General features: G+C 39.0%; 4 protein-coding genes across 9 annotated transcripts in view; 2 read left to right on the forward strand and 2 right to left on the reverse strand.

The window, feature by feature from the left end:
* Positions 1–6,478, forward strand: part of tcf7 (transcription factor 7) — a 43,452-nt gene extending 36,974 nt beyond the window's left edge. For 2 of the 6 annotated variants that reach the window (XM_049466463.1, XM_049466466.1), the window contains 3 exons: positions 2,285–2,333; positions 2,632–2,704; positions 5,299–5,370. In XM_049466463.1, coding sequence (XP_049322420.1) covers positions 2,285–2,333; positions 2,632–2,704; positions 5,299–5,302 — 126 coding nt within the window. In that variant the 3' untranslated portion in view covers positions 5,303–5,370. Of the gene's footprint in view, positions 1–2,284; positions 2,334–2,631; positions 2,705–5,298 lie in introns of all 6 variants that reach the window. The other 4 variants (XM_049466464.1, XM_049466468.1, XM_049466465.1 and 1 more) reach the window with 2 other exon arrangements.
* Positions 6,479–7,543: 1,065 nt separating this feature from the next.
* On the reverse strand, positions 7,544–12,579 carry skp1 (S-phase kinase-associated protein 1). Its single transcript, XM_007241341.4, has 6 exons — positions 12,397–12,579; positions 11,008–11,104; positions 10,634–10,707; positions 9,958–10,101; positions 8,752–8,892; positions 7,544–8,193 (listed from the first exon to the last, which is right to left on the reverse strand). The coding sequence occupies exons 2-6, from the start codon at positions 11,102–11,104 to the stop codon at positions 8,158–8,160; spliced, it is 492 nt and encodes a 163-aa protein (XP_007241403.1). The 5' UTR covers positions 12,397–12,579; the 3' UTR covers positions 7,544–8,157.
* A 1,777-nt stretch (positions 12,580–14,356) lies between these two features.
* On the reverse strand, positions 14,357–19,852 carry ppp2cab (protein phosphatase 2 catalytic subunit alpha b). The gene is made up of 7 exons (XM_007241340.4): positions 19,534–19,852; positions 16,363–16,572; positions 16,086–16,259; positions 15,908–15,997; positions 15,650–15,811; positions 15,397–15,515; positions 14,357–15,122 (listed from the first exon to the last, which is right to left on the reverse strand). The coding sequence occupies exons 1-7, from the start codon at positions 19,633–19,635 to the stop codon at positions 15,050–15,052; spliced, it is 930 nt and encodes a 309-aa protein (XP_007241402.1). The 5' UTR covers positions 19,636–19,852; the 3' UTR covers positions 14,357–15,049.
* A 2,320-nt stretch (positions 19,853–22,172) lies between these two features.
* Positions 22,173–26,120, forward strand: ube2b (ubiquitin-conjugating enzyme E2B (RAD6 homolog)). The gene is made up of 6 exons (XM_007241339.4): positions 22,173–22,307; positions 23,568–23,648; positions 23,880–23,905; positions 24,108–24,197; positions 24,354–24,442; positions 25,296–26,120. The coding sequence occupies exons 1-6, from the start codon at positions 22,264–22,266 to the stop codon at positions 25,422–25,424; spliced, it is 459 nt and encodes a 152-aa protein (XP_007241401.1). The 5' UTR covers positions 22,173–22,263; the 3' UTR covers positions 25,425–26,120.
* Positions 26,121–26,140: the final 20 nt, after the last annotated feature.

Below are 26,140 nucleotides of genomic sequence, written 5' to 3' on the forward strand. Positions count from 1 at the left end.
ATAATAAACAAGCTGAGATATAAAACATCAACACTGATGAATAATAAATCACCCAGCATGCAGTTCTGTCTCAGATATGTAAATGATTTGGGTTTTGGGTGTAAAAGTGTTTCAAAAGAAGATTTATATTTGGGAAGTGAACCTCCTGGTGAGAGATCTGATTTACATGCTTCTAAAACACACTAGAAGATTTTTAGATTATTTGATTTTGAGAGGTGGAGCATCACTAGACTGAAATGAGCAATATGGTAATTTAATACAACTCTTAAAGAGTTAATTTACTCTCTTTATATTAATACATCACTTCATATTTACTGTATACAGTGGGCTTAAACTGAGTTAACACCTGGTAATTAAAACAAGTGATCTTAAGTGAACAGTTTAAACACTTTAAACTACATATAGCTAAGTGTGTACAGCGTTTATATGTGCAGTGTATTCTGTATATCTACGTAAATATGTGTGTATTCTCCTCTAGCTGGGCTGCAGTGCGAACATAACCTCAGTAAACTAAGTTTATCAGAGTTTTCAAAGTTAATAAACAGCTCCTCAGATAAGAGTATGTAAATACTTCACAGAGTATTTTGGTTTGTTTAACACTGTTTTAAGTTTCTACATGGAGAAGATGTGTCCAAACTTTTGAATGGTATAATAAAATATTTAGTAAAATATGAGGGTATATTGAATATATCTTCATTATATTCATACATGTAAAGTTATATTCTGTTTCAACAGTGTGAGTGTAATTAAACACCAAAAAAATCACTATGAATAAATAAATTAAATATTTTCTTCAGAAAGTTTAAATATAGAATCAGAGAGCAGGACGATGTTTGTGCAGATAAAAACGCGCTGCTCACTTCCTGCTTTATCTCTCAGTATTTTGGGGTTTTGTGATGTAACTTCCTGTTTGAGCTGTCATAATTAACAGCAACTAAAATGCGTCAGAGATTAACCTGATAAAATCCCACTGCTGACGAGTTATAAAAGAGTGAGAGAGAGAGAGAGTGAGAGAGAGAGAGAGAGTGAAAGAGAGAGAGAGAGTGAGAGAGTGAAAGAGTGAAAGAGTGAAAGTGCAGATCTGTGGTTTAGCTTCAGTGTCGTGTTTCAGACGAGTGAACAGGACGGTGGATTGTGTGGAAAGATGAGCTCCTACTTGTTTAATAAAGAACAATAAACATAAACTAAAATCACATTTAATTCTGATCTTTATTATTTTCTGAAGGACAAATTAAACCCAAAGATAAATATTTTATTACATTTGAATTAATAAAGTGTATATGCAAAAATATATTCTATTAACCATTTTGGACTTTTAGTTAGTTCCTCTATTTTGGCAGAGAGTTGATTGATAAGCAGTTTGATGGTTCGATGTCGCCTGATTTCTCATTATCTCATGAAAAAAATCATGACAAGTTTTTGCAGAGGGAGGAAATACTTTAGCAGGATCACAAATCTGGTAAACTAATAAAAATCCTTTAGAAGAGGAAACGCCCTGTTCTCTGGATTATCCTGTTCAGGAACTCTGAGTGAGGTCGACACGTTATTGTCAGAGTCGACAATCGAGAGACGCCTTTATGAGAGTAAATAACGCTGGTTTACCTCAAGATGTAAACGTCTGATATCCCTCCAGAAGCGGAAGGTCAGATCAGACTGATATCCTGCAGCTAAAACAGACGACCCAGATCTGGAACGCGATTTTACAGATGATAAAATCAAGATAAACTTCAGTCTGAAGAAATAAAGAAAAGAAAAGCGACCCACTGTATCTGTTAAACATGGTGGAGGGAGGATGTTGGTATGAGCATGTTTCAGCAGATCTGGGTTACTGCTGTTTACTGATGAATATACAGTTACTGATCCCTTAAAATACTGCCAGATGTTGCTTGATTATTGATAGTAAATCTGAAACTCAAATGAGATCATGCTGCTTCTGCATCAGCAGCCGGAGTCTGAGAGAGAGAGAGAGAGAGAGAGAGAGAGAAAGAGAGAGTACAGTAGGTCATGCTGTTTCTCTCTGGGTGGGTACAGTAGGTTGCGCTCTCTCTCCTCATCACTCTCATTGTGATTGGTTGGTTCAGGCGTCTGTTAGTTGATGTATCAGAGCTGGGGGCGGGTCTTTGCTCTGAGTGTGCTGTGATGCTGCCCAGTGATGCTGCACTGATTGATGCAGATGAAAAAGAGGCGGAGTCTGTCTTGTGTATCGGAGGAGGCGTGCGCTGATATTCTGAGTAATTCTGATCCTGTATTAAAATATTCTCTCTGTGTTTCTGTTTCTCCTCAGGGCAAAAAGAAACGGAGGAAAAGAGAGAAGCAGCAGGATTCAACAGCAGGTAAAATCCAGCCTCAATATCAACTTACAGGGGAATCACTAGGGTTCACTAGGGTTCACCAGGGTTCACTAGGGTTCACCAGGGTTCACCAGGGTTCACTAGGGGAACTAAACTTGGTTGTTATTACCATTCCTCTTTCTCTCTCCTTCTCGCTTTCTCTTTCTCTTAATTAATGCCTGATACTCTGCCCCTGCTCTCTCTCTCTCTGTTTCTGCTCTCTCGCTCTTTCTCTCTCTTTCTCTCTCTCTCTCTCTCTCTGTTTCTGCTCTCTCGCTCTCGCATGCTGCCTCGTGCTCAGATCCCGGCTCGCCTAAGAAATGTCGGGCTCGCTTCGGCCTCAACCAACAAACGGACTGGTGTGGCCCCTGCAGGTGTGTACCGCTCCTCTCCTCTTCATCCCTTCTTCCCTCCTCCATTCTCTGTTCCTGCTCTCCACCCCATGATCTCTCTTTCTCGCTCTCTCTCACTAACACCTCACCTCATCTTTTACTGTAGTGATTCTTCTTCTCAACACATTCCTCAGTGAGATCTCACAGGTTCTCTGAGAGAAATCAGTCTAGTGGTTATGATAACATTCATCTAGTCATCCTCAACCCCCCCACTTCATCACTCCACCACTCCATCACTCCACCACTCCATCATTCCAGATTACAGTGCTGGTGATTCTTTATCTACTGTAACTGTAGATTAATTACAGAGCATTATGGGTACTGCTATGTGATACCACAATGTGCTGTAACTACATTTGGTCCAGTTAGTTTTGGTTTCACACTGAATACAATAAAACACATGAAAACTGCTTCAGACTCTGGTCCAGATGTGCTGGTTATTGGTAGTCCTTTAAGACAGTGGTTTCTGGAACTAAACAGGGGCGTTACCTGGGTATGTAAAGATCTGGGGCTCAATATATATATAAGTATATATATATATATATATATATATATATATATATATATATATATATATATATATATATATATATATTTACGGAGGGGCGGTTTCCCTACTAGCCCACTGCACTCCGCAAAACCAGCGAGCTGATTGGCTGTTTCCCCTGAAAGGCGGAACTTTATCCTTAAACTGGCTCCGTGATTGGCGTTAAGAGATTTCAGAATTACACACGGTCAGTGGGAACCTCTGGGTTCAGGTTTGGGATCTGCTGTAATCTGGTACTGCTGAATCCATGGTCCCGGATCTAGATGTTCACTAATTTCACGTTTCTCATGTTTTTCACTGTATCTGAAAGAAACCTGGTTGTTAAATCCTGTTCTCCTAAAACAAACTAAAGCTGAGAGCAGCTTAAACCAGTATTAAAAACATATGTGTGTCGCTGTTGTCCAGTGAAAACCATGTATCTCCAAAATGGTAATTTTACAGGAGAAAGGAAAAAGTTTGAATGAAATCTTATGTTATTTTAGAGCATTTCTATTGGTCCATTTGTCTTTAATTATTTAGATGGTGTACAGAGGAATTAGAGTTTAAATGATGAAGGAAACTAGTTTTTCACTGAACAGCAGCGAGACGTGGATTTATATTTATATATATTTATATATATTTATATACATCCTTTCAGTGTTTCAGCGTCATCAGCAGGACTATTCTTGCACAATCTGTCCTGTAAGTGTGTGTCTCCCCCGTGATCACGTCACGGAAACATCTGAACACCATCGTCTCTCTCGCAGCGCGAGAGCTTGTGGTTTAGAAATCTCCAGCAAAACCCTGCAGCCCAAACATCACCCAGAGCATCATCTGCTAAACCTGCATTCACACACACACACACACCCCTCTTGCTCGGGACGGAGGTGCGGTCGCTGCAGATGCGTTTGATAACACTCTGACATTTGTGGGGGGCGGGGGAGGGGGGCGAGGGGTGGTTTGGGGGGCAGGCTGGCGGGACGCTCCCTGAGAGACGGGCGATGCTCTGATTTACTAACAGCAGAAACTCGTCTTCTGTTACCAGGGAAATAAAGCACTTCCTGTCTCCTCACTTTCACTACTGTTCACTACTGTTCACTACTGTGACCCCAGACTTTAGATGTTACTGGACAAAACTCGTCACTTTCTAAAATCAGAGCTGATAAAACACATTCAGTAAATGTTTCCACAAACTCTTCCCTCTGAATAAAAATCATACTGGAGTCGAAATCCACCAGCCTCCCGCGGGGTGCAGAATCTCACTGGTAGGTAGTGGTGTTATCCACTGTGCCACAGCGGTTAGATCTGAAAACAGAGAAATTCATTTCAGTTCAGGTCTGAAATATTCAGAAGAGCTGTAATATATAAACTCTATATAATATTTGGTTAAACGTTATTTATTAACAAGTTTACTTTGATCAGATACTTTTAGCAGATCTGCAGGACTTTTGATCACCGAGAGTCAAAATTCAGAATTAAATAAATCTGTTGATTTCCTGAAAAACCGTTTCCAGCTTTAACACAGCGTACAGTGATGATCTCAGCCGGGTTCAGGTTCTTCAAGTTTCAGTTTAGATCCAGTTACTGGTTTAAGTTATTCTTCATTATCGCATGTTTATATTCTAAAGGTTGATCTCCTCACTTTTATTCCTTGTAGCGTACAACATCTGCTCAGAATTAAAATCCAGTATTCAGTTCTTTATTCAGTATTCAGTTCTTTATTCAGTATTCAGTTCTTTATTCAGTATTCAGTTCTTTATTCAGTATTCAGTTCTTTATTCAGTATTCAGTTCTTTATTCAGTATTAAGTTTTTTATTCAGTATTTAGTTCTTTATTCAGTTCTTTATTCAGTTCTTTATTCAGTTCTTTATTCAGTATTCAGTATGTTCTCCATCGTTTCGAGATTAAGGTTCTTGTTTGTTTTTAGTTGATGATTCTGATTTGTGATTCTGAATCAGCTGATATTTGTTGATGTTTGTCGTTTGATTTTGTGTTTATGATGGATTGTGTTCGTATTTGTGACGTTTTACATCCACGCTTTATTCACAGATAACTCTCTTGACTGTTCCTAGGAGGAAAAAGAAGTGCATTCGATTCCTTCAGGGAGGAAACTGTTCCAGCCCACATTCTTCCGATGGAAGTGCTATAGACTCTCCCTCCACCCCCCCCCACCCATCCCGGCCCGGCTCCCCCCCACCCTCACCCCCCGGCCTGCACCTCCACCCGGCCCAGAGCAGAAAACACCCCGCCGCCCTGCCACTGCCCCTGCCACTGCCCCTGCCACTCAGCAGACCCGGCAAACTCTCGCTCTCCTTCAGCAGAGTCAAATCAGAGACCACAGGCTGCACTGCCACGCCCCACTAACACCTGCCTCCGCCCAACTGCCTCCGCCCACACCACCTTTACCTGCAGGAACCTCCAATAAAGAGCAGAGGTGCCTGAACCTCCACCACCCGGCTTCAGGAGGCTGAAGGAAGTCCTGCAGCATGAATCTTCCTCCTGAATCCACCCGAACTCCACCTGCAGAAAACCTGTTTTACTGTTTTATTCATCCTCCAACAGCCTGGATTAACTCAAACCCCCATAAACCACGCCTCCATCACCTCCATCACCCCCCCCCCCACACACACACACCCTCATCACTCCCCCAGAACAAACACGCGCCATTTCAAGTGTTGTAAATCTTAAATTTTTTTATAGATATGGAATTCTCTATATATAACTACTTTTATATGTTTTTATGTAAAAAAAAAAAGAAAAGAAAAAAGACAAACTATTTGGATGACATCATATTCCTTCTGTTTTCATACATTAAAAAAAACACTTTTCAAAATAGTTCTGTTCTGTAGATCTGTAGTGTTTCTGTTTTTCTTCTCATTAATCCAAACAAACCCAACGTCTGTAAAACGTGTGCATTTGATCAGCATCTGAAAGTCAGTCAACAAACAAACAAACAAACAAACAAACAAACAAACAAAAAGCTTCACTGCAGTTTTCTGTCTGAACTGTTCGTTCGGCTGTTCTTTACCTGATCAGTATTCTCTCTCTCCTCCCAGCAGAGGGCGCTGTTCTATAATAAACAGCTCATTATTAATGACTGACCAAACAAAACACACCTGTATCACCTGTCTTTAGTTTATTTTATACAAGTGGATTTATTGTTTTTTCTTTTGATGAAACTGAAATAATATTCCTCATTTTAATACATTAAACTATTTTGGAAACCTTGTGTTGTGTGATGTTTTATTAACCTCTTATTCTCCATCAAACTTCCGTATTATTATTTCACTTCAAAATATTCCCAAACCTTTAAAATGAAAAGATTGTTTTAATCAGAAAAATGATTTTATACGATTTACTGATTTGAGATCCAGTCTGTAGTTTATAAGTGAATTTATGTTTAATAAGGAAAAATGAGCTCAGATGTATTTTATTCGAGTCTGTATTTCTACATATACACTTCACAGATGTACAGTTTGAGTTTTGAAAATGATCCGTAAAGAAAGTTTGAGGTGGCTCTGGAGGAAAAGTACAAATTCAAATATTGTCCAGGTGAACCAATAAAACACCTGGAAGATAAATGATAATGAATGCAAATTCCTCACAACCTCTATTCTACTCAAACATGGTGAAGGTTTGATATTAGATGGTGGAACTGAATCACTGGGGTTAATAAAGCTCCAATCAGATCCAGTAAAACCAGCCGGATCCTTAAACCTTCAGATAAATAAAAAAATCCGCCAGTTTCCTGAAGACCAGACTGAAGTTCTACACAGGCAGCAGCTGAACATGGGCTCCAGAGTCCAACAAATAAACCCCTTATGAATGTTAGTATTGTCTGATGTTGTGAAATTACAGAGATTATATAAAGATCTGTCTGTAGTTTTTTCAGATTTAATGTAGAATTTCATTGAACTACAGGTCTGTTTACTGAGCTTCAAATCAATTAAAAACTTTACTGTCTAAATAATTCTGTACCTTTACTGAACCCGCGCACACCTGTTCACACACAGCAGCTGTTTACCACCAACATACCTGTTCACCTGCTCCGAGCGCGAGACGGGTTTCTGTCTGTGACCCAGATCTGCTCCATTTCCATACAAAACAGCCCGAAACCAAATAAACCTGCCGCCCGAATTACAGAGCAGACTGAACTTCAATAGCAGCACTAATGCTGTGTGTGTGTGTGTGTGTTTTATTATTTAAATGTCTTGCCCAGGATCTTCTACATTAACCTCGGCTTCTGACTCGAGAATCTGCAGAGGGAAGAAGCTCATTAAACACAGAAAACTCGTAACGTTTTGTTGGTTTTATTTTCGGAATTTAAAGATTAATATTCCTAAGCTTCATTGTAAGAGCAGAACTAAAAAAAATGTGTCCAATCCTTTACAATGACAGCAGGCAAAGTAAACGTCCGCAAGAAAAACACATTTTACTTCTTAAACAAGAACTTCCACACAGGAAACTTCCACCTCCCAGATCCTCCAGATCTCCTCGATTCTATTCGCTCTTCTTCAGCACGACTTAAGGAAGTACACACGAGCTGCGTTTATAAAAATTACAATCAAGCTTTAACCATTTCAATTAGTCAAAAACAAAAAAAAATCTACTTGGTTGCTTCATAAAGAAACATCTAATTTGAAAAATAATAAAAAAAGAGTGACTTCTACAGGAAGGAGGTGAAGACTATTTATTTCTGCTGAATATATAAAGAGGAATAAAAACAGGGAAAAAAAACTTTAAATTATAGATTTTTTTGCACCACACAAGCAATGAAGATCATGCTATGAATACACGAGGGGTCTCATCCTATTGGTCTACAGGTCAATATCAACAATATGAACAGTGCAGTGCAACCAGTAAATCTGTTTTTGGAAAAATCCGTACAGTGTGTTAGTGTCACATTCCTTATTTCTCTTCACACCACTGGTTCTCCTTGCGTACCTGGAGAGAAAAACCAACAGAGAACATTTAGAGAACATTTAACAGACCCTGTTTACACCATGTACTGCATCTGTACCTGGATCAGATTTAAACTGCGTGTGTTTACACTCTGAGCTGTGTGGAAGAAGTATGTAAATTTGCTTATTATGCAGTAATTATTACTGAGGTAGTGGGTGATCGGTTCATCTCTAGGCCGAGTGATCAGATGTGCAAACATTTGAAATATGTCTTGCATTTGTGTGTCAGATATTATACTTACATACATTATTCAGATTATCCCGATGCATAAAGCATCCAGGTGTAAAAAGGGTTAAACTACACAACCCTGTTTAAATTCATTCAGGTTTCTCTTTAGCTGATCAAAATGTTTCCAAAATGCATAAAAATTAGATTTTTCTCCAAACTGATGATGAATATTAAATTGGTCAACTTAAAAATGATTGATATCCATCGTGTCCACGAGCGAAAGGACAGAAGCTCCAGCTCTATAATCACAGACGCTGATAAGCCAGACTGAATTACATGCTGAAGCTCCACCAGGCTGAAGTTTTTTTTTACCTGAGCTTCCTCTTCCTCTGTGAAGTCATTTTTGATATTGAACGTCTTTCTGATTTCCTCTGGGGTTTTGCCTTTGATCATATTTGCGACTGTCTTGCAGGTGACATCTAGTAAGCCTTTGATGTCCAAATAATTTGCAGCCTAAACAAGGGAGAAAAAGATGAAAGTAAGGGAAGTGTGGCTGATCAATCTATTATAAAATGATGCAAATGAAACCAACTCTCCACCACAACATATATAAACATATTCCATTCCAGAACTTTAATCCATACACTCTTCCAGCTTTTCCCACCAACAGCCCCCCCCTGCCATCCCCCCTCCACGGGGCATTTACTCATCTGGCTCTGTGTTGCTGCACCACTATGCAAAAACAGGGATTGAGTTACAGAGGCAGCAGATAAACATGCTGCACTTTTTCCAACACATCTCACACACACACGCACGCACCCCGGACCCGCAGGACCCGCCACGCCACTCAGACACCTCCATCAACTCATGAAGAGGCGGGTAATCGGAGGATCAGCTGGGGAAGGGTGCTGGAAACAGTGTAAACACTAAAATGTGCAGGGCACTCAGCCCTTTAAGACTAGGATCTGCACCCACTGATTTAAACTGGTTTAACACACAGTTCCCAGAAACCAAACCCACAATAATAGAACACATTAAATAACCCAACATCAACCAGAACACTGATCCTAATCTCAGGCTGCAGGTAAAGCAGCTCAAATCCTCTTCCTGTGTGTTTATTCTGTTCACACTATCTGTTTAACATGGTTTATATTCCACAGTCTGAACAGTTTACATCCTAAACCGACTAAAGGGCAGAGCTTCATCTAAAGTTTCAGCTTCAGCATCACAGGAGCTATCAAGCAGTTCCAGCATCTGCAGCTGAGCTTATCCAGCGTACTCAGCCACGCCCACTTCCTGATTAACCTTTATTTACAGCTTTTTTAAAGCAGTTAATTTAAACCACATTTACCTGCTGTGTGAACGTAGCTTTAGATCACAATTATTAAATCTGTTTAATCACTACAGCCAAAAACACATGATGAGAACCTCACAAGTGTGTGCGTTCAAAAAGAAAAGACAAAATTCACACCTATAAACAACTGAACTGAAACAGTGATTTCAGAATGTAAAATGTAATTAGAATAAATACATGAAAAAACACTAAATACGGTTTGATAAACAATAGAGCCAACAGACCAGGATCAGCTCGAACAGAGTCCCCTGATCCACTTTCAGAAACTCCTGGTCCCAAACCGGGATATCATCCGTCCTCTTCTCTTTATTCTCGTCATCTTCAGGGGGAGGAGGGTCATCTTTGTGATGAGTGCACCACTGAATCACCTGCAACACACACGAACACACGGCTTACTCACACTTAAATTAACTACAATTTACCTCTGTGATGAACAAACAAAAAATCAATAATGTTTTTTTTTTTTTTTTGACCATTTTATTATATTTAAAACCCATAAATAATTAGTTATATAAACACAGTCAAACAAAAACATCTCTACAGAAAAACGAAAGAATCCTGAACTTTGAATGGAATCTGTGCGAAAGGTCGATTGTTCCACTCATTATAAAATTGTGACATAATATATAAAAATCTAAAAGGAGATACATGGTTTATCCCACAGAAACTGTACACCACATTATGTATGTAATGAACATTATTATAAATCTATTTTTATGGTTAATCTATTTATTGACTAAGCAGGACTAGGTGGGCGGTGGCTCAGTGATTGGAGCACTGGGTTTTTAAGGTTTCAAATATTTTCTTTTGTTGCTCTTATTATAACAACAATGTAAAAAACAAATCCAGGTGATGTTCAAATAAAAAAAGAACAGCTAACAATAAGGTCAGAAACTCTACCTTCTTGAGAATAGCAGCGTTCACATTGGGAAGAGGGACAGGATCATCATCACCTTCATCATCCATCCCCAAATCTAGCAAACAGAGCAAAAAAAAGAAACTTGACTAATGAAAGAAAGTCTGATTACAATATATAAATATTATATACTTATTTTACACACATACTTACATAATATACACACACACACACACACACACCTATATATACACAGGAAGACCACAGAGTATCTGCAGAACTAATTTTACCTCAGTCTTTGAAACAAGTGAATTATTAAGACCTGGCTGTGCTGCATCACTGATCACTACCTTCCTACCAGCAGCAATGAATTTTTAGATTATAAAAACAGACACTGTTTGTTTATTTGTCAGCTTACCTTCTAGCATGGTCTTTATGGTCACAGACTGCTTTGCAATTTCAACGTCCACCTCAAACATCTCCCCATCGGAGCTCTGCAGCTTAATTGTCGGCATCTAGAGAGAATGATTTTATTATAAACAAACAGAATCTGGAGTGGATCTAGATATGCAGTATTTTAGTGGTGTTTATAGATTGTTTTCATGGATTTCTATAAAGTCTTTTCAGACAACTAGAAACAAAATGTCCAAACCACACATTTTACTGTGTATTGTTCTGCACTGACCCGGTTCAAAACACACCCAAACACAACCTGCAGCACTGCGACCTTCGGCTGAACCACGTCGTTACTGATTTCACCATAAAACTCTCCCTCCCTCAATCCCCCTCTCCACCCTCACACACTGAGTCACACATCTCTTCATGTGATCTCAGACTCCTAATTACATATCTGCTACAGATCAATTTTTCACTTGTAAAGTAAAATAAATTTTACCCGAGTTCGACACATCAGCAGTTTTATTATACAGTTTATTATTACTATTTTATCTATTCGAGTCTCGTTAAACCAGGCCTACACACATTACTGCACTACTGCTACCTGTGGACACAATTACATTGTTAAAATGTGCAAAATACTGTCTTTAAGCTTGTGACCACTTAAGCACACAAATGATTTAATATTGTATTATTAATTAAATGGCAATCGCGCCATCTCTTATTGTGTGTGTAAGCATTTATCTACATAATTCAATCACATACATGGAAGTGTTTATGGTGAGCTGGAGGAATAGTTTAATAGTGAGCTGTGGTAAACTGTAGGGCCTGATTAATCACAGCCTGTTATTGCAGGCAGCTCTGCTGAGCAGAAGGGCTAACGCTAGCTAGAATTTAAAATTATATAGTTTACACAGCTAATATTCATAATATATAATCTTTACAACAGACAGACTGCGCACTGTTATACTAGTTTATTTCTCTCTGACCGCAAATAAACAGATATTAATCCGGTTTTATAGAAACAAACCTGAATCCAAACTGTGGGTTAGCCTAGCCTAGCCATTAGCACTGCACTGGTGTTAGCTCGCTGCAGCGGGTTATATATTGCGCCAATTAACGCGTCTCTCCATTCGTTTAACATTAATACAGTTTACAGTGAGTTCATATTTAAACAGAAACACCGGCGAGGCGCTTATTACAGTAAAATCATCCCCAACAGACCCCGCTGTCGCCCCGCCGTCCCCCCGCTCAGAACCGGGTTAGCTTAGCTTTAGCTGCGAGGCCTCGCCTAGCGACCTCTCTATTCTCTCATAATTCCGCCAAAACCCGACTCAGAGCGGCCGGATTTAAACTCAGACGGACTCTGGAGACGCTGAGAACCGGCGCTGCGCTGTTCCGGTAAACCCACCGTGTCGGCGTCCTCCTGGAATCAGCGGTGAAGCTGCGCAGAGTCAGCGGGCGGGCGGCGCTGTGGGTCCGGGCTGAGTGCGGCTGGAGCTCTGCGCTCTGGCTCTCATACCGGCCAACAGCTCCCCCTGCGGCCCCCCGGCGCACTGCAGCCCCTCACCGCGGCCTTCACCTGTAAACATCTACCACCTAAAACATCTAATAATAATTATAATAATAATCTATGATCTACAATAATAATATTAATAATCACCTTTAATAATAATAATCTGCAATCTCCAATAAAATAATATAAAATAATATACATCTAATATTATACACATTACAGAATCAACATTAATATTAAAATCATTTATCACTCTTAGCCTTTCTCTGTTTATTATTATTATTATTATTATTATTATTATTAATAACCCAGAAGCTCCACCATTTTGTACAGAACTGAGCTCTGCAGTAAAGCTTTATTAATACTGACTGAAGTTAATATATATTTTTCAAAATATAAGCATTACACATATTCATTCTGCACAAAAATGTTCAAATGTGGTTATTCAAACATTTAGAAATATTCATCCAGTTATTTGTCTAATTAAACTGATTACAGGGTAGATATAAAAGGTGAAGATGTTATTCTTGGTTTAACTTTAACGTCTCTGCTGTTAACTGTATCTAGAATCCGTTTATCTTTAGGAATTTTATCTACAAAAAAGTTTTATATTAAAAATCAACGGAATATATATACGTGTTTATTTTTATAACATTGTCTTAGTTTACTGAAGAATCTTATCTGTTTATAGAGGACAATAAATTAATTAGATAACTAACCTAAACGTTAAACTAACTAACTACACAATTAATAGGTGTTTATAACATCAGGCAAAAAAGAAATAATACAGTGAACACTTTAATCTATTTATACAAAAAGTCCACCAGATGACGCCATTTCTCATCACAGCCCTACATGTGTTGATTGAGGCTCTGGATGTAATTAATAATATTTGTTATAATTAAACACATATCAGCAGCACCCCAGAAAAGGAAGAGCAAGAGTTTCCTCTTTACAGAGTATTTTGGTTTGTTAAACACTTCATAGTCTAGATCACTTTATTACTTACTTATAGTTTAGGAAAAATAAAAAATATTGAATGATGTAACCTCTAATTACTGGTAAAATAAACACTATACTGCCAAACTATTCTCTCCTGCATCCAGATCTCTGAACTCAGGTGTTGCAGAATCTCCTCCGTCTCCACAGGTGTTTAATAAAAAAAAAGCAGAAGCTCATCCTGCAGAGGCTTCTACAAACACTAGTGAAAGAACGGCTCTCTCAGGAGCTCAGTGAATTTGTGGTAAGTGTGGTGGAGATGGGATTATGAAAACGGTGCGTTTTTTTTCCCGGGATTCGGCTCCGCCCCTAGAGAGGAGACTGAGAGACAGCTTCTCATCCCACATCAGTGTCTGGCCTCACAAATGTGCCTCTGGAAGAATGGTGAGAAATTTCCATAAACACCATAAACACACTCCTTAACCTTGTGGAAAGCCTCCCTAGAAAAGTTGAAGCTGTTTGAGCTGTAAATATTGAACCCACATCATGTTAAACTCTCTGGATTAAGACTGGGAATCATTTATGCGTGAAGACAGACAAGTGAACTTTTACAGAATAGTGTGAGTATGATGAGTATATACAAGCGAGTATATGAGACCATATTTCAACTTTGGTCTTTGTTCATTAATAAAAACCAATAGAATAGAATAACACCACACGATCAACAGTATTAACTAGATAAACTACTCTCTGTAATACAGATCAGTTCCTGCCGAGATTTAACTTTATTCCTACCTGTATGAAAAGCTGAATACAGTATAAGAAACATGGTAAAATTATCACACAATCATCAAGAGGATTAACTGCAGTTCTAGTCAGACAGGTCAAAGGTCAAATAAAGAAACTGCACACAGAATAAAGGAGCAATTTCCAACTTTATTATTCAGCTGGTGCCCATTGTACAGACATTTACCCATCACAAGAACCTTTCACCATTCTCACCATCTTTTGATGTCTGCCATACACAAACTGACATGATGCCTTTAGAACGTGTAGATTCTCTCTAAGTATCTCTTCTGTTGTAAATGGCTGCTGGGGTATATACTTACAGAAAAAACATCCTCAGTGTAAAAAAAAAAAAAAAAAAGAAATGAAAAAGGAAAATATTGCTCAGAAAACGCCACATGCCTCAGTTCACCTCCTCGCTTTGAAAAAATGTGAAAGAAAAAAGTGCAAACATTAAAAACTGTTCAGAAACATGAAATTCACAAAGTATAGCGGCGGAAACGCGTTCAGAGTTCGTTTCCTTCCCACAGACCGAACGAGGAGAACGGAGAGAGAAACTACTGAGATCATGAGATAATACTGGACACAGGCTTCTGGATTTAATTTTTTGGGTATGGCACACATCGTTTGGTCCATGTATACAGACATTTCTTCTCTGAATCTTTAAAGAGCCGCCCAGTAACCCCCGCCCCCCCACCCCCAACAAATCCCCCTAACCACCTCCCCCACCCCCCCATTGACCGGAGCTAACCCGCCCCCCCCTGTTTCTGAAGCTGAATATAGATTATTACATGGTGGCGATACAGCTCTGTGTTTCACAGGATTAGAGGAAGTAGTCCGGTGTTCGGCGAGTAACGTGGGGTTCTCCTCTGCGAGGGGCGGGATCAAACTGCAGGCTGTGAAGAAAAAAAGATCAATAGTTAGTCATGTTTATTGGGGATAAGAAACAAAAACAAAATATTCCTCTTTTTTTTTTTTTTTACAGAATGATGTTCAGGTTCTACCAGTTAAAAGAGCAGAGGAAAATACACCTGCAGAACAGAGCTAAACCAAGTGCCTCATCTATTTATTTATATATTTATACATACATACATACATACATAAAATATTATATAGCAAACATATCCACATATTCTTTCTACATTATTTTATTAATCTAAAGACACTTACAAAGAATACTTTAGGGTGTCATCCAGTTCCATGATTGCTGCTTGATTCCCGCAGCGATAGCAGTAGTTTGGTGCGCTGAAGATCGTTACCACATTACGATCGTGGCACCAGTTATAACCCTGAGATTAAAGAATACATTAGAAATCTTCATTAAAATCAGGCAGTTATACAACTTTAACTCCTGCAAACCCCTAACACCACAGTTTCCATAATCACCTCCACCCTCACATCCAGCGTTTACCCCTCGACTCACCTCCATCACCAGCTGATGAGCTCTGGAGACGAGGGTAAGGCCGTTGGCGTGGTTAAAGGTTTCAGAAATGTCCTGCCCGAAGGTGTAGCCGGCGCCACGGGGTGAGATTCCCCAACCGCCGCGATCATCCGGATCTGACCACAGCAGATCACACATCGGCCCCTGAGGAACACACAGCACGCATTACACTACTGCAATAATCCTGTACACACACACACACACACACACACAGTAATTAGCAAGGTCATCCATACTCACCTCGTGTGGAACTTCCTGTAGGCGGTCCAGGGCGCGGATGTGATCCAGCGTGTCTATAGACGGGGACAGTCCTCCATGAAGACAGAATATCTGAGAAGATCCAGTTTAAAAGTTTCAGCAGAGATTCAGAATACATTTAGAAAATGATCAAATACTAAAAGTTAGGTGATGAATTTACCTGTCCATCTACCAGAGCTGTAAGGGGAAGGTAATCGAAGAGGTCTGTAAAGTATTTCCAAACGTTTGCGTTGCCGTATTTTCTGAGGCACTCGTCGTAAAAGCCGTAAACCTGCGTGATCTGTCTGCTTTCGTGGTTCCCTCTGAGAATCGTGATGCGCTCACGGTACCTAACCTAAAAATAAATTAAACAATTTTTTTTTTTTTTTACTTTTTAACACCATCTTGGCAAAACGCTAGTTTTAATGTAGTTAAAATTTACTGTCAGTAGTTCATACCTTAAGAGCTACGAGCAGCGTGACCGTCTCCACAGAGTAATAACCTCGGTCCACATAATCTCCCATAAACAGGTAGTTCGTATCCGGTGATTTTCCTCCGATTCTGAAAAGCTCCATAAGATCGTGAAACTGTCCGTGAACATCTCCACAGACTGTTACAGGACATCGTACCTCCTGCACGTTCGACTCCTTTGTCAGAATTTCTTTAGCCTAGAAAAACAATTAAAACAGTTAATCACTGTCAACACACGATATATAGGCAGCTATTCAGCTACTATACTAAACTTTGATAATAAGTAAATAATTTAGACCACATCTCAACCCATATCATGCTCTAAACCAATCAGAGTCAGCGAAGTACCATGGTGATGTCCCATTGTGGTGTTACTCAAAGTCTTCCCAAGGCATGCAATCAACACAATTACTTAAGAAAATAGAGATTTATTCAGCTCGGAAAACAGTTAGCATAGCCAGTTACCTGTTAGCCATTGTAGCTTCCCTGCTACATGATAAAAGTCCTCAGGCCATCTCATATTGTTATACTTGTATACCATGAACAATAAAGAATTTATTTTTTTTCATTCAGATTTCACCCTTTTTGTTTTCTCAGAATTTTCTTTTCTTGCCCATTTTCCACGGCCAATTATCCAACCCACTCATTAGGACTCTGCTGATGTAGCATTGCTGAGTAGCATCACAGCGCTAACGCTCGGAGGAAAGTGCAACAACTCGGTTCTGATACATCAGCTCACAGACGCAGCCTTGTGCTGATTCACATCACCCTGTGAGTGATGAGAGGAAAGAGCGCCATCTACTGTAGCCCCCCAGAGAGAGCAAGGCCAGTTGTCTTGGGATCCAGAAGCAGATGACAAACTGCATGACCTGGATTCGAACTGGTGGTCGAAGTGACAGCGCTTAGCCCGCTGGACCTTTCGAACTCCCTCAGATTTCACTTCTGAATTATTGTGAAATATCTGTCTCTAAGAACTAGTATATCGTATTTAAGCTGGAATTTTTTATTATTATTTCAGCTTTTAATGTGAAACTGTGTAGTGTTGATACTCCAAGGCATATTTGAGGAGTGTATATAGTGCGAAAAAGACTCTTTTTAATTCATTTATCTTGAGACTTTAAGTCTAGAGCCCTGAACATCCATATCAACTTTAGGTAAAAGGTTTGGCCTCCATGGTTTGTCTAAACAGATCATTTTGCCTGTAAAATTCCTCTCTCTTTTATCTAATGTCGTGTATAAAGTTCCACTAGTACACATCAGGATTAGGTCAGGGTTTTGTTTGTTGTGTGAGGAGTGTGTACTGGGAGGACTGGTTCACACACAGCAAGACCAGCAGTGACCTACATAAGACCAGACACACCGGCAAAAACCTAAACGCACCAAAAAAAATAAAATAAAATTTACCGGCCCCCCCAGCACTGTTTTCACTACTACCCAAACAAACTGCACCAACCAGAATTAGTTTTAACTGGTTCAAATAGAGCTGTTGTGAAAACATCCAAATACTCCACTGCAATGTGTGCACACTTGGGATGCAGTTACTGATTTGGCTCAAATTAAACCAGTTCAAATCGTTAGAATAAGATCGTCTTATCTCAGCCGGTCGATAGCTGATCCCAATCAAGAGCATGGCTGGATACCAAATTAGCCTTTCCAGGCAAACTGGTCTGCAATCTTCAAAATTAAAAATGTTCTTCACTTTGGAACCAACCCCATTTAGAACATCATCTGCCAGAGCCAGACTTTCCGAACAGAACCACAAGCTCAAGATCGCTGCGGTGTTTTCTAGCTCTGCCGACACTCCGGGATGAGTAATGGACTCTTTCTCCACAAAGCACTTTTTTTTTTTTTACATATTCTACATTATAGTAGTTATGAGGCAGAGCTGGCTCAGTGTTTTTTTTTTTTTTTGATGATATGTGTGTGTGCTCACTAGCATGTATGTGTGTATTTACGGCACAGGTGACTTAAAGACAGAGGCAAAATTTTTCTCCAATACACAGGTTGACATGCATCGTACCTGTCAGCTACATTACTGGCCAATTGCATATTTAGGCAAAAAAAAAGAAACAATTGATAAACAGGTAGCATATCAATATGTCTAACTTCGTAACATGTTAACCAGAACGCAGCAACCAGAACTAAACCAAAACAATAAAAAAAAATTATTTCATGACCCCCTCCCCCCCTCCAAAAAAACAGTGTAGGGATTACATCATAGGGACTACAGAGCCATTTGTTAATTTCTCTCTTTAATTATCTATTAGTGTGTTAATGATTGTTATTGTGTTAATAATGTAATGGACTCTGCAGGCCCCTGGCGAGTGTTCCAGAGTGTTATAGTATTAGTATATTACTGGTGATGTTAGTTTGTCAGTATAAGTGTGTTGGTAATAGTGTGTTAGTGGTGATGTTAGTGTTAGTAGTGTAATTGACTGTGGGTCCTGGGTTAGGGTGTTTATGGTGATGTTAGTGTGGTAATGTTAGTATTAGTGTGTTGGTGGTGATGTTAGAGTGTAATTGTGTTAGTATTAGTGTGTTTATGGTGATTAGTGATGTTAGTGTAATGGTCTCTGTAGCATCTGCTGTTGAGGCTCAGAAACGCGGCGCCATTTTGAGTTTCTGCACAGAAAGAAGCGGAGAGCGGTGGCTAACCCGGCTCTACAACCACTCAGTTCAAATTAACCTAAAATAACAACAAATATTTCTTTATGCGAGATTAATGATCAATATAGCAGCTGGTCTGACCCCGCGGAGCAGCGCGGTGTAGAGAGCCGGGCTTTAGCGGGTGGGTTAGTGAGCTAGGCTAGGCTAGGTTAAGCTAGTTAGCGGCTGTCCGGCCCACACGCCTGTAGTTAGCTGTGCTATGCTATGCTATGCTATGCTAAGCCAGGCAAGGCGGTTTCAGGGCGAGTATATAATATAGTAATAATATAGCCGCGGCTCCCGGATCACCTGTAGATATTCTCGGTGTTTATCTGTGTTACAGTAAACTGAACGCTGAAGCGCTGCGGAACAAACTAACCAGAGTTTAACGGCGTTAAAAAAATTCCGACGCCATCTTACTGCTCCCCCGCACCTCAACTCCCGCACTGCACCACTCAACCCGCAGCCCGCTCACCCCAGCACACTCTTTATCACTCCTGATCACTTCGTACCTTCTCGCACAGGGTTTTGACCTGGCTCTCGGAGAGCTGCTTGCAGTCGTTGAGCTGCTCGATCCACTGATCCAGCTCCTTGGTGAACGCCTTCTCATCCATACCGCGATCTTCAGCCGGTTAAACTGCAGATAAATCTCTCAGATCCGCCCCGGAGTCTCCCAGCGCCTCGCCGCGATCAGCTCGATCAGTCCCTTGGGTTCATACGGCTCTTATCCGCTATTTTATCCGGTAAAAAAAACACAAACTGAGCAGGAAATAAACACGCAGCTCCGGTCCCGCCCGCGGACACAGCCTCTCGCACGCAGTCTTACCGGCTGCAAGCGCCGCTCTGATTGGCTGCAGATAGGCGGACCGCGCCTCCTCATTGGTCCTCAGTAGGGCTGGGCGATACGTCATACAAATCGATATATTTTTGATATATTAGATACTGGCTATTTTTAATAAAATGTGCCTAAAATACTATATATAAATCACTTTTAAAATAAGGTTTGATAGAAACGTGGTCGAGCTGGGGCGACAGACAGGTTCAATTGTTCAGGCGACTGTTCTTCTGTTTCAACAGTAACATTCTTTTTTCATTCTTTAAAACTAACTTAATTAATTGGTGAATAGCTTATAGGAACAGTCCACACTAAGAGCGTCAGTGTGAAGCCCTCCAATTTTTGTTTATCCTCAAAACCAGGCAGCTGTGTGAACCACAATATGTAATAATGTGTTCATTATGAGTAAATATGGAATTTGGAGGTTTACACTTTTATAAATTAATAATGTATTTTTCTACAATCATGGTTTTCAGACATTTTAAACAACATATCATTCAGCTAAAATTCCACCAACCGCAGCTGCTGTGTGGACCTTATCCTCCTCTGCAATAGGAAAATTATTGATTATTGACATGCAGTATGCATACTAAGACATCTGGAAAACAGAGGAAAACAATCGTAGTTTGAGATGATGTAGTGATATATGGCATCACATTGAATCTTACATTAAATATTTTGATATCTTTTCTGACACAGAAACTACTGGGGTTGTTTCGGTTCCACAGGGTTTTACTGTAGGGCTTATTAAACTGATATTAATAATTATAGTACTGTAGTTAAAGACCAGCACTAACATAAACAAACCTAAGTTATAAAAATAGAAGAAATTATAGTTTTTAATAATTATTCATCTCTTTGTGCATAAATATTCTCCACTAGCAGTGTATATACTACAATTTGAGAACCTCTGTTATACAGGATATAAAAAATTATATATCGTTATATTGTGTCAGGTTACTATCTGTGTTTTAATTCCAAAACATAATGCTCATATTTAGTTAGTGTGGAAAGGGTTTGGTTTCTTGAGGGATAACGCTTATCTTATCTTATGCTGTAAAAACAAATTATGGAGCAGTGTGATGACTCTTCATCAGCTGCGGTTTATATTTACCCGCTAATATCACACACAGCACTTCTGTAACGGTGAAGTACTGAGAACTTCAATATTGAATAAAATACGGATCTATAAAATGTTTAAATGTTTTTAAACGAGAAAGATAATTAATCAGCTTTATCTGAGAACAGCTGAGAAACCCTCCTGTAACATCAATCTGACATCATCCCCTATTATACTCATCTGAACATTCAGTAAATATATATATGAAAAGGTTTGAGAGGCATTTGTCACCTGAAAAGAACACAAACATCAAAGATCATCACTATCATCACTATCATCAGCACATTAAAAGCTGAATTATGAATATTAATGAACTAAAGCGAATTACAAGCACTTCACACTGCAGGAGCTTTCATCCCAGTAATGATGTCATCAGTGTCCTCAAGACCACCAATAAACAAGTAACACACACACTCACACTATATACACACACCACACACACACTATATAGACACACACTATACACACACAAGAAGAACAAGAACGAATCAAGAATGTTTTGTAATGGGGCCAATAAAGTCCTGATCTTAATCCAGTAGAAATGTTGTGGACAGAGTGAAGTGATCAGTTAATGTGAGGAAACCTGATTAACCACCAACATCCCAGAGTTAAAGCTGTTCTGAGTTAAAGTTCCTCCAGGACTGATCTACAGAGACCGGAAACATTTAGATCAGTTATTACTGTAAAGAAGGAAACTCACACCAGATACTGAAATCGGATATTTACATTATTTTACACTCACAAATATGTAATAATGGATCGTTTTCTTCAAAAAAATAAACGAGCAAATATAATATTTGTGTCTAAATTGTTAAAGTAGGTTCTATCTATCTACTTATAGGGTTTCAATGTTTTACTTTTATTTTCTGTATTAATTTACATCTAGCCTTCCAGGGGTTGTTTTTTGTGTTCTTTTGTTCTCAGATAATTACAAAATGTATATTTTGAATATTTTGTTTGTCGAGATCTGTTGTGTAATTTAAAATTTCCCTTCATTTTAGAGAGATTTACACTAAGCAGCAATAATAAAAATTACAGTATAATTTAAAACACCTCCGATATTTACATAAATGTAGAACGTATAACATTAAGGGTTATGAACTAATAAAAAAGAAAATGAATAAAAGAAATTAAATAATAAACACATAAGGCTTCTGTGAACAGTGTTTGTCGGGAAGGCGCGCGCTGGAGGCGGGGTCTGTGGTATGACGTCACGGGTTGTTTGGAGCAGAGAGAAGAGGCCTGGTTCTCCTGCGGCTCCGATTTTTACCATCAAACCCCCGAAACATGTCCACCCCGGCCCGCCGGAGACTAATGCGAGACTTCAAACGGTACATTACCTTTATACACACCTTTATACACCTGTATATCTGTGTATAATATGTGGTCGAGGGCGGGTTTATTCGGGGATGGTGTTCTGTCGAGTTGTGCTACCCATCGATAGGTGACCCAGGTCGAGAAAGTAAAAATCCATCCCAAGGTTTTGTACCAACCCATCTCACCCAGCTCAGCTCAGCCCAGCCCAGGCAGTGGGTACAAAACCCTGGTTTGGATATTTATTTTCTGGACCTGGGTTACCCACTTCTTGTTTTTCCTGATAATTTAGTTTTTTTTTATTACCGAGTGCATTATACAATCTGAAATCGCAGTAATCGTTTTCTTGAGTGTTACAGCAATGAAAAAAATGTATAATAATATAAATATATATCTATATGTAAATATTTTATCACCTATATTGCCTTAACTTTATCCTGATTTAGGCTATTCAAATATCATAGCGACACTTCTACGGCATGCAGCATGTTCTAATAATCAGTATTTTTACAGTTAAACATTATAAACTAGGGTAGCGCTGGTTGACAGGGTAGCAGAACTCGACACAACACCGGGCTCGGTTAGCCGGTTAGCCGCCGCTCGCTCCCGCGACCCGCTTCGCTCCAGAACGGCGCTTTACCTCTGTATTTATTACTGTGTTTATTACTGTATTTACTTTATTAACTATCTAACCAACTGACTATATATCTAATAAACATCCGCACCTCCCAGCCTTCGCTAACTGAGTTCTACCAATACACCAAAACACCAGAGAACCAGAGTATATACACCACTATAACCAGAGTATATACACCGCCATAACCAGAGTGCATACACTATATATACACACCATATATACAGCACTATAACCAGAGTTTATATACCACTATACAATATGTTATACAGATGTAATTTATGGTTTTGTGTATATGTGTGAGTAATGTCCGGCTCGGTTCCTGTTATGAATATTCGTCCTGCTGCCGATGCTGCTGATGCTGTATTTCGCACCTCAGGCCTAAAGACATTTAATTTGACTGTATATAAAATATAATTAACAACACTACTGACGTTTCACTGATTTGGGAGTGAATTGTACTGAGGGATTGTGGGAATCGTTTCAGTTCAGCCTCTAAAAATCCTGTTAATTTTGTTTCATGAAGCTTCAGTTCAGTGAATTTAAAGAACTTTGCACTGTAAAATTAAAGGTGCTGCCATGTTCACAGATATCCGTCCTCACTAGTGTTTAAACACAAGCGTTTCCTCTCTTTTATAATCAGACTTCAAGAAGACCCGCCGACGGGCGTGAGTGGAGCTCCATCAGAAAACAACATCATGCTCTGGAATGCGGTTATTTTTGGGTGAGTACTGATATTTATAACTAATACTTACAATATAAAGCTGCAGATACTGATAGAGCAGGGTTAAAATGGGACAACTTATAAATAAAACACTAAAGTAGACCTGGACAATATGACAAAATATATCACAATATATTTAATAATTTAGCACTGGTGAGAATTCCCTGACCAGATAAGATTGATATGTTTTTAGTTGTATTAAGTAACCAGAAATGTGTGTTTTTTTTACAGACCTGTGGGAACACCATTTGAAGATGGTAAGCCAATTATCTCTTAATACTACAAATAAAATACCTGGAAATCACACCCGCTATTCTGCGCACAGAAAGACACAGCACAGTTTTAACAGAGGTTAAATTGCTGAGTTCAGTTATTAGAAGTGTAGTGTAAGGTAGCGTTTATTTCATACTGCTGACTGTTTATTATTTATTTTAATCTTAACTCTGCATTTTCTTGCAGGAACGTTTAAGCTTGTGATAGAATTTTCAGAAGAATATCCTAACAAACCTCCTACGGTTCGGTTTATCTCCAAAATGTTCCACCCAAACGGTGAGAAGTTCATCCCTCTGTGATCAATAATCCCAAATACACAATCACCCCGGTACCTCACTATTCAGTGTGAGTGTGAGCGAGTGTGTGTGTGTTTATGCGCACCCTTAATGCCTCACAGTGTGTGATTATAGAATGTGTTGTTGTGTGTTGTAGTTTATGCAGATGGAAGTATATGTTTAGACATTCTTCAGAATCGCTGGAGTCCCACGTATGATGTATCTTCTATTCTTACATCTATCCAGGTACGAGATCATTCTGTAAAATATATTTATATTTCTTGTTAAGAATTATCATCTTATCCTGTGTGATTCTGTGTTTCTGTAATTTTAACTCTGATACTTAACTGCTAATAAAGGGTCATGATGTTTTATTACAGTTTTAGTTCTTATTAAATCTGTTGCGCTGTGTAAAAATCAGGCATATCTCGCTCCATGGTTGATTGTGAGTGTTTTTGTTTGTTTGCTGTAATAAGTGATGCTATTTTTTCATTGGCCGGTTAAACTAGTCCTTTTCAAATTGGTCTCGGTGCATGATATTTAGACTCTGTAAATAAATAATTAAATAAAAACCTTGACTTTTTTGTAAACATGGCCTCCCTTTATCATCACATTATCAGAACGTATCAGCAGCTGCCTTTTGACGCTCTGGGTTCAGCAGATTTGTGTAAAATCTCCTGGTTTGTTTCTGTTACTGAACCTGTATCAGATATTTAAATTAGTCCAAACGTCGCTGTCCTGAAAGCGTCTCCTAAAGTTTTGCAGCTCTGCAGCAGGAACCAATAAAATCAGCCGGAGGAGGAATTTACACTCAGTGACTCGACTATAAGAATAAAATGTATCATTTTTATTAATTTGGCCACATTTTGTTTAAATGATCGGTGGGATTTCAGATTCTCTTGATCTGTTGGTGATATTATGGGCTGTATATGGAGGAAAGTCTTAATTTTTTAATTTTTATATTTTTATGTTTTTTCTGAAATTGTTCCACAACTTGTGGCAGATATTTACACAGAATTCCAGGTTAATTAGAAGTTTAATTATGTGATTTATTAGCTGTTTGAAGCTCCTGAACGTCTTTATTCCCTGTGATTTTCAGTCTCTGCTGGACGAGCCGAACCCCAACAGTCCCGCTAACAGCCAGGCAGCTCAGCTGTATCAGGAGAACAAGCGCGAGTACGAGAAGCGCGTTTCTGCCATCGTGGAGCAGAGCTGGGTCGACTCCTAATGTCCGAATCCTCGTCCCAAAATCGCTCATCAATTTCTTTCATTTACCTCATCACTGAAAAGAAACGACACAAGTGCCGCTCGAGGAAAAAACGCGTAATCAGAACGGACTTCTTTGCCAACATGTTGCTGAAAGCAGAAATCATTGTGCTTTTTTGTTTTATTATATCTATTTTTATTATTGCATGATAAGTTATTGCTAACAGACTTTGTAGTATTGTTGCAGTAAATGTAGACTTTCAGATGGTTTACATTCATAAAATATAATTTTCTTTACCTTTGTTTTAAGGAAAGGAAACTGCTGGCAAAAATATTGAGATATTGTATAAGGAAATAAATCTATTTATAGTTGGAGAATTTCACCAACAGCAGTTCTGTTCTACAATCTAAACAATACCACCATGTTCTGGTTTGGCTGGATTAGATATAATATTCCAATCACTTCGCTTGTGTCTCATTCGACATTCAGCACTCACCTTCATTTGTATGTGGCTGCAAATAAAAAGTGAAATGTGCATTAATAAATATACTCTGTCCTATACAGAATGATACAGCTCAGTTTTCAGATAAAGTGTGGGTTATATTGTGACTGTGTTTTCATGAAAAAATATGTAATGAAGTTAGTTTTTGTGAATTTATCCTATAAAAACATTTATACTGTATGCTGTATAAGCAAAATAAACTTTTCTTTTCCAGATTTTTTGTCTTTATGGTTGT

Source organism: Astyanax mexicanus, chromosome 17 (assembly GCF_023375975.1).
Source record: "Astyanax mexicanus isolate ESR-SI-001 chromosome 17, AstMex3_surface, whole genome shotgun sequence".
NCBI classification, from domain to species: domain Eukaryota; kingdom Metazoa; phylum Chordata; class Actinopteri; order Characiformes; family Acestrorhamphidae; genus Astyanax; species Astyanax mexicanus.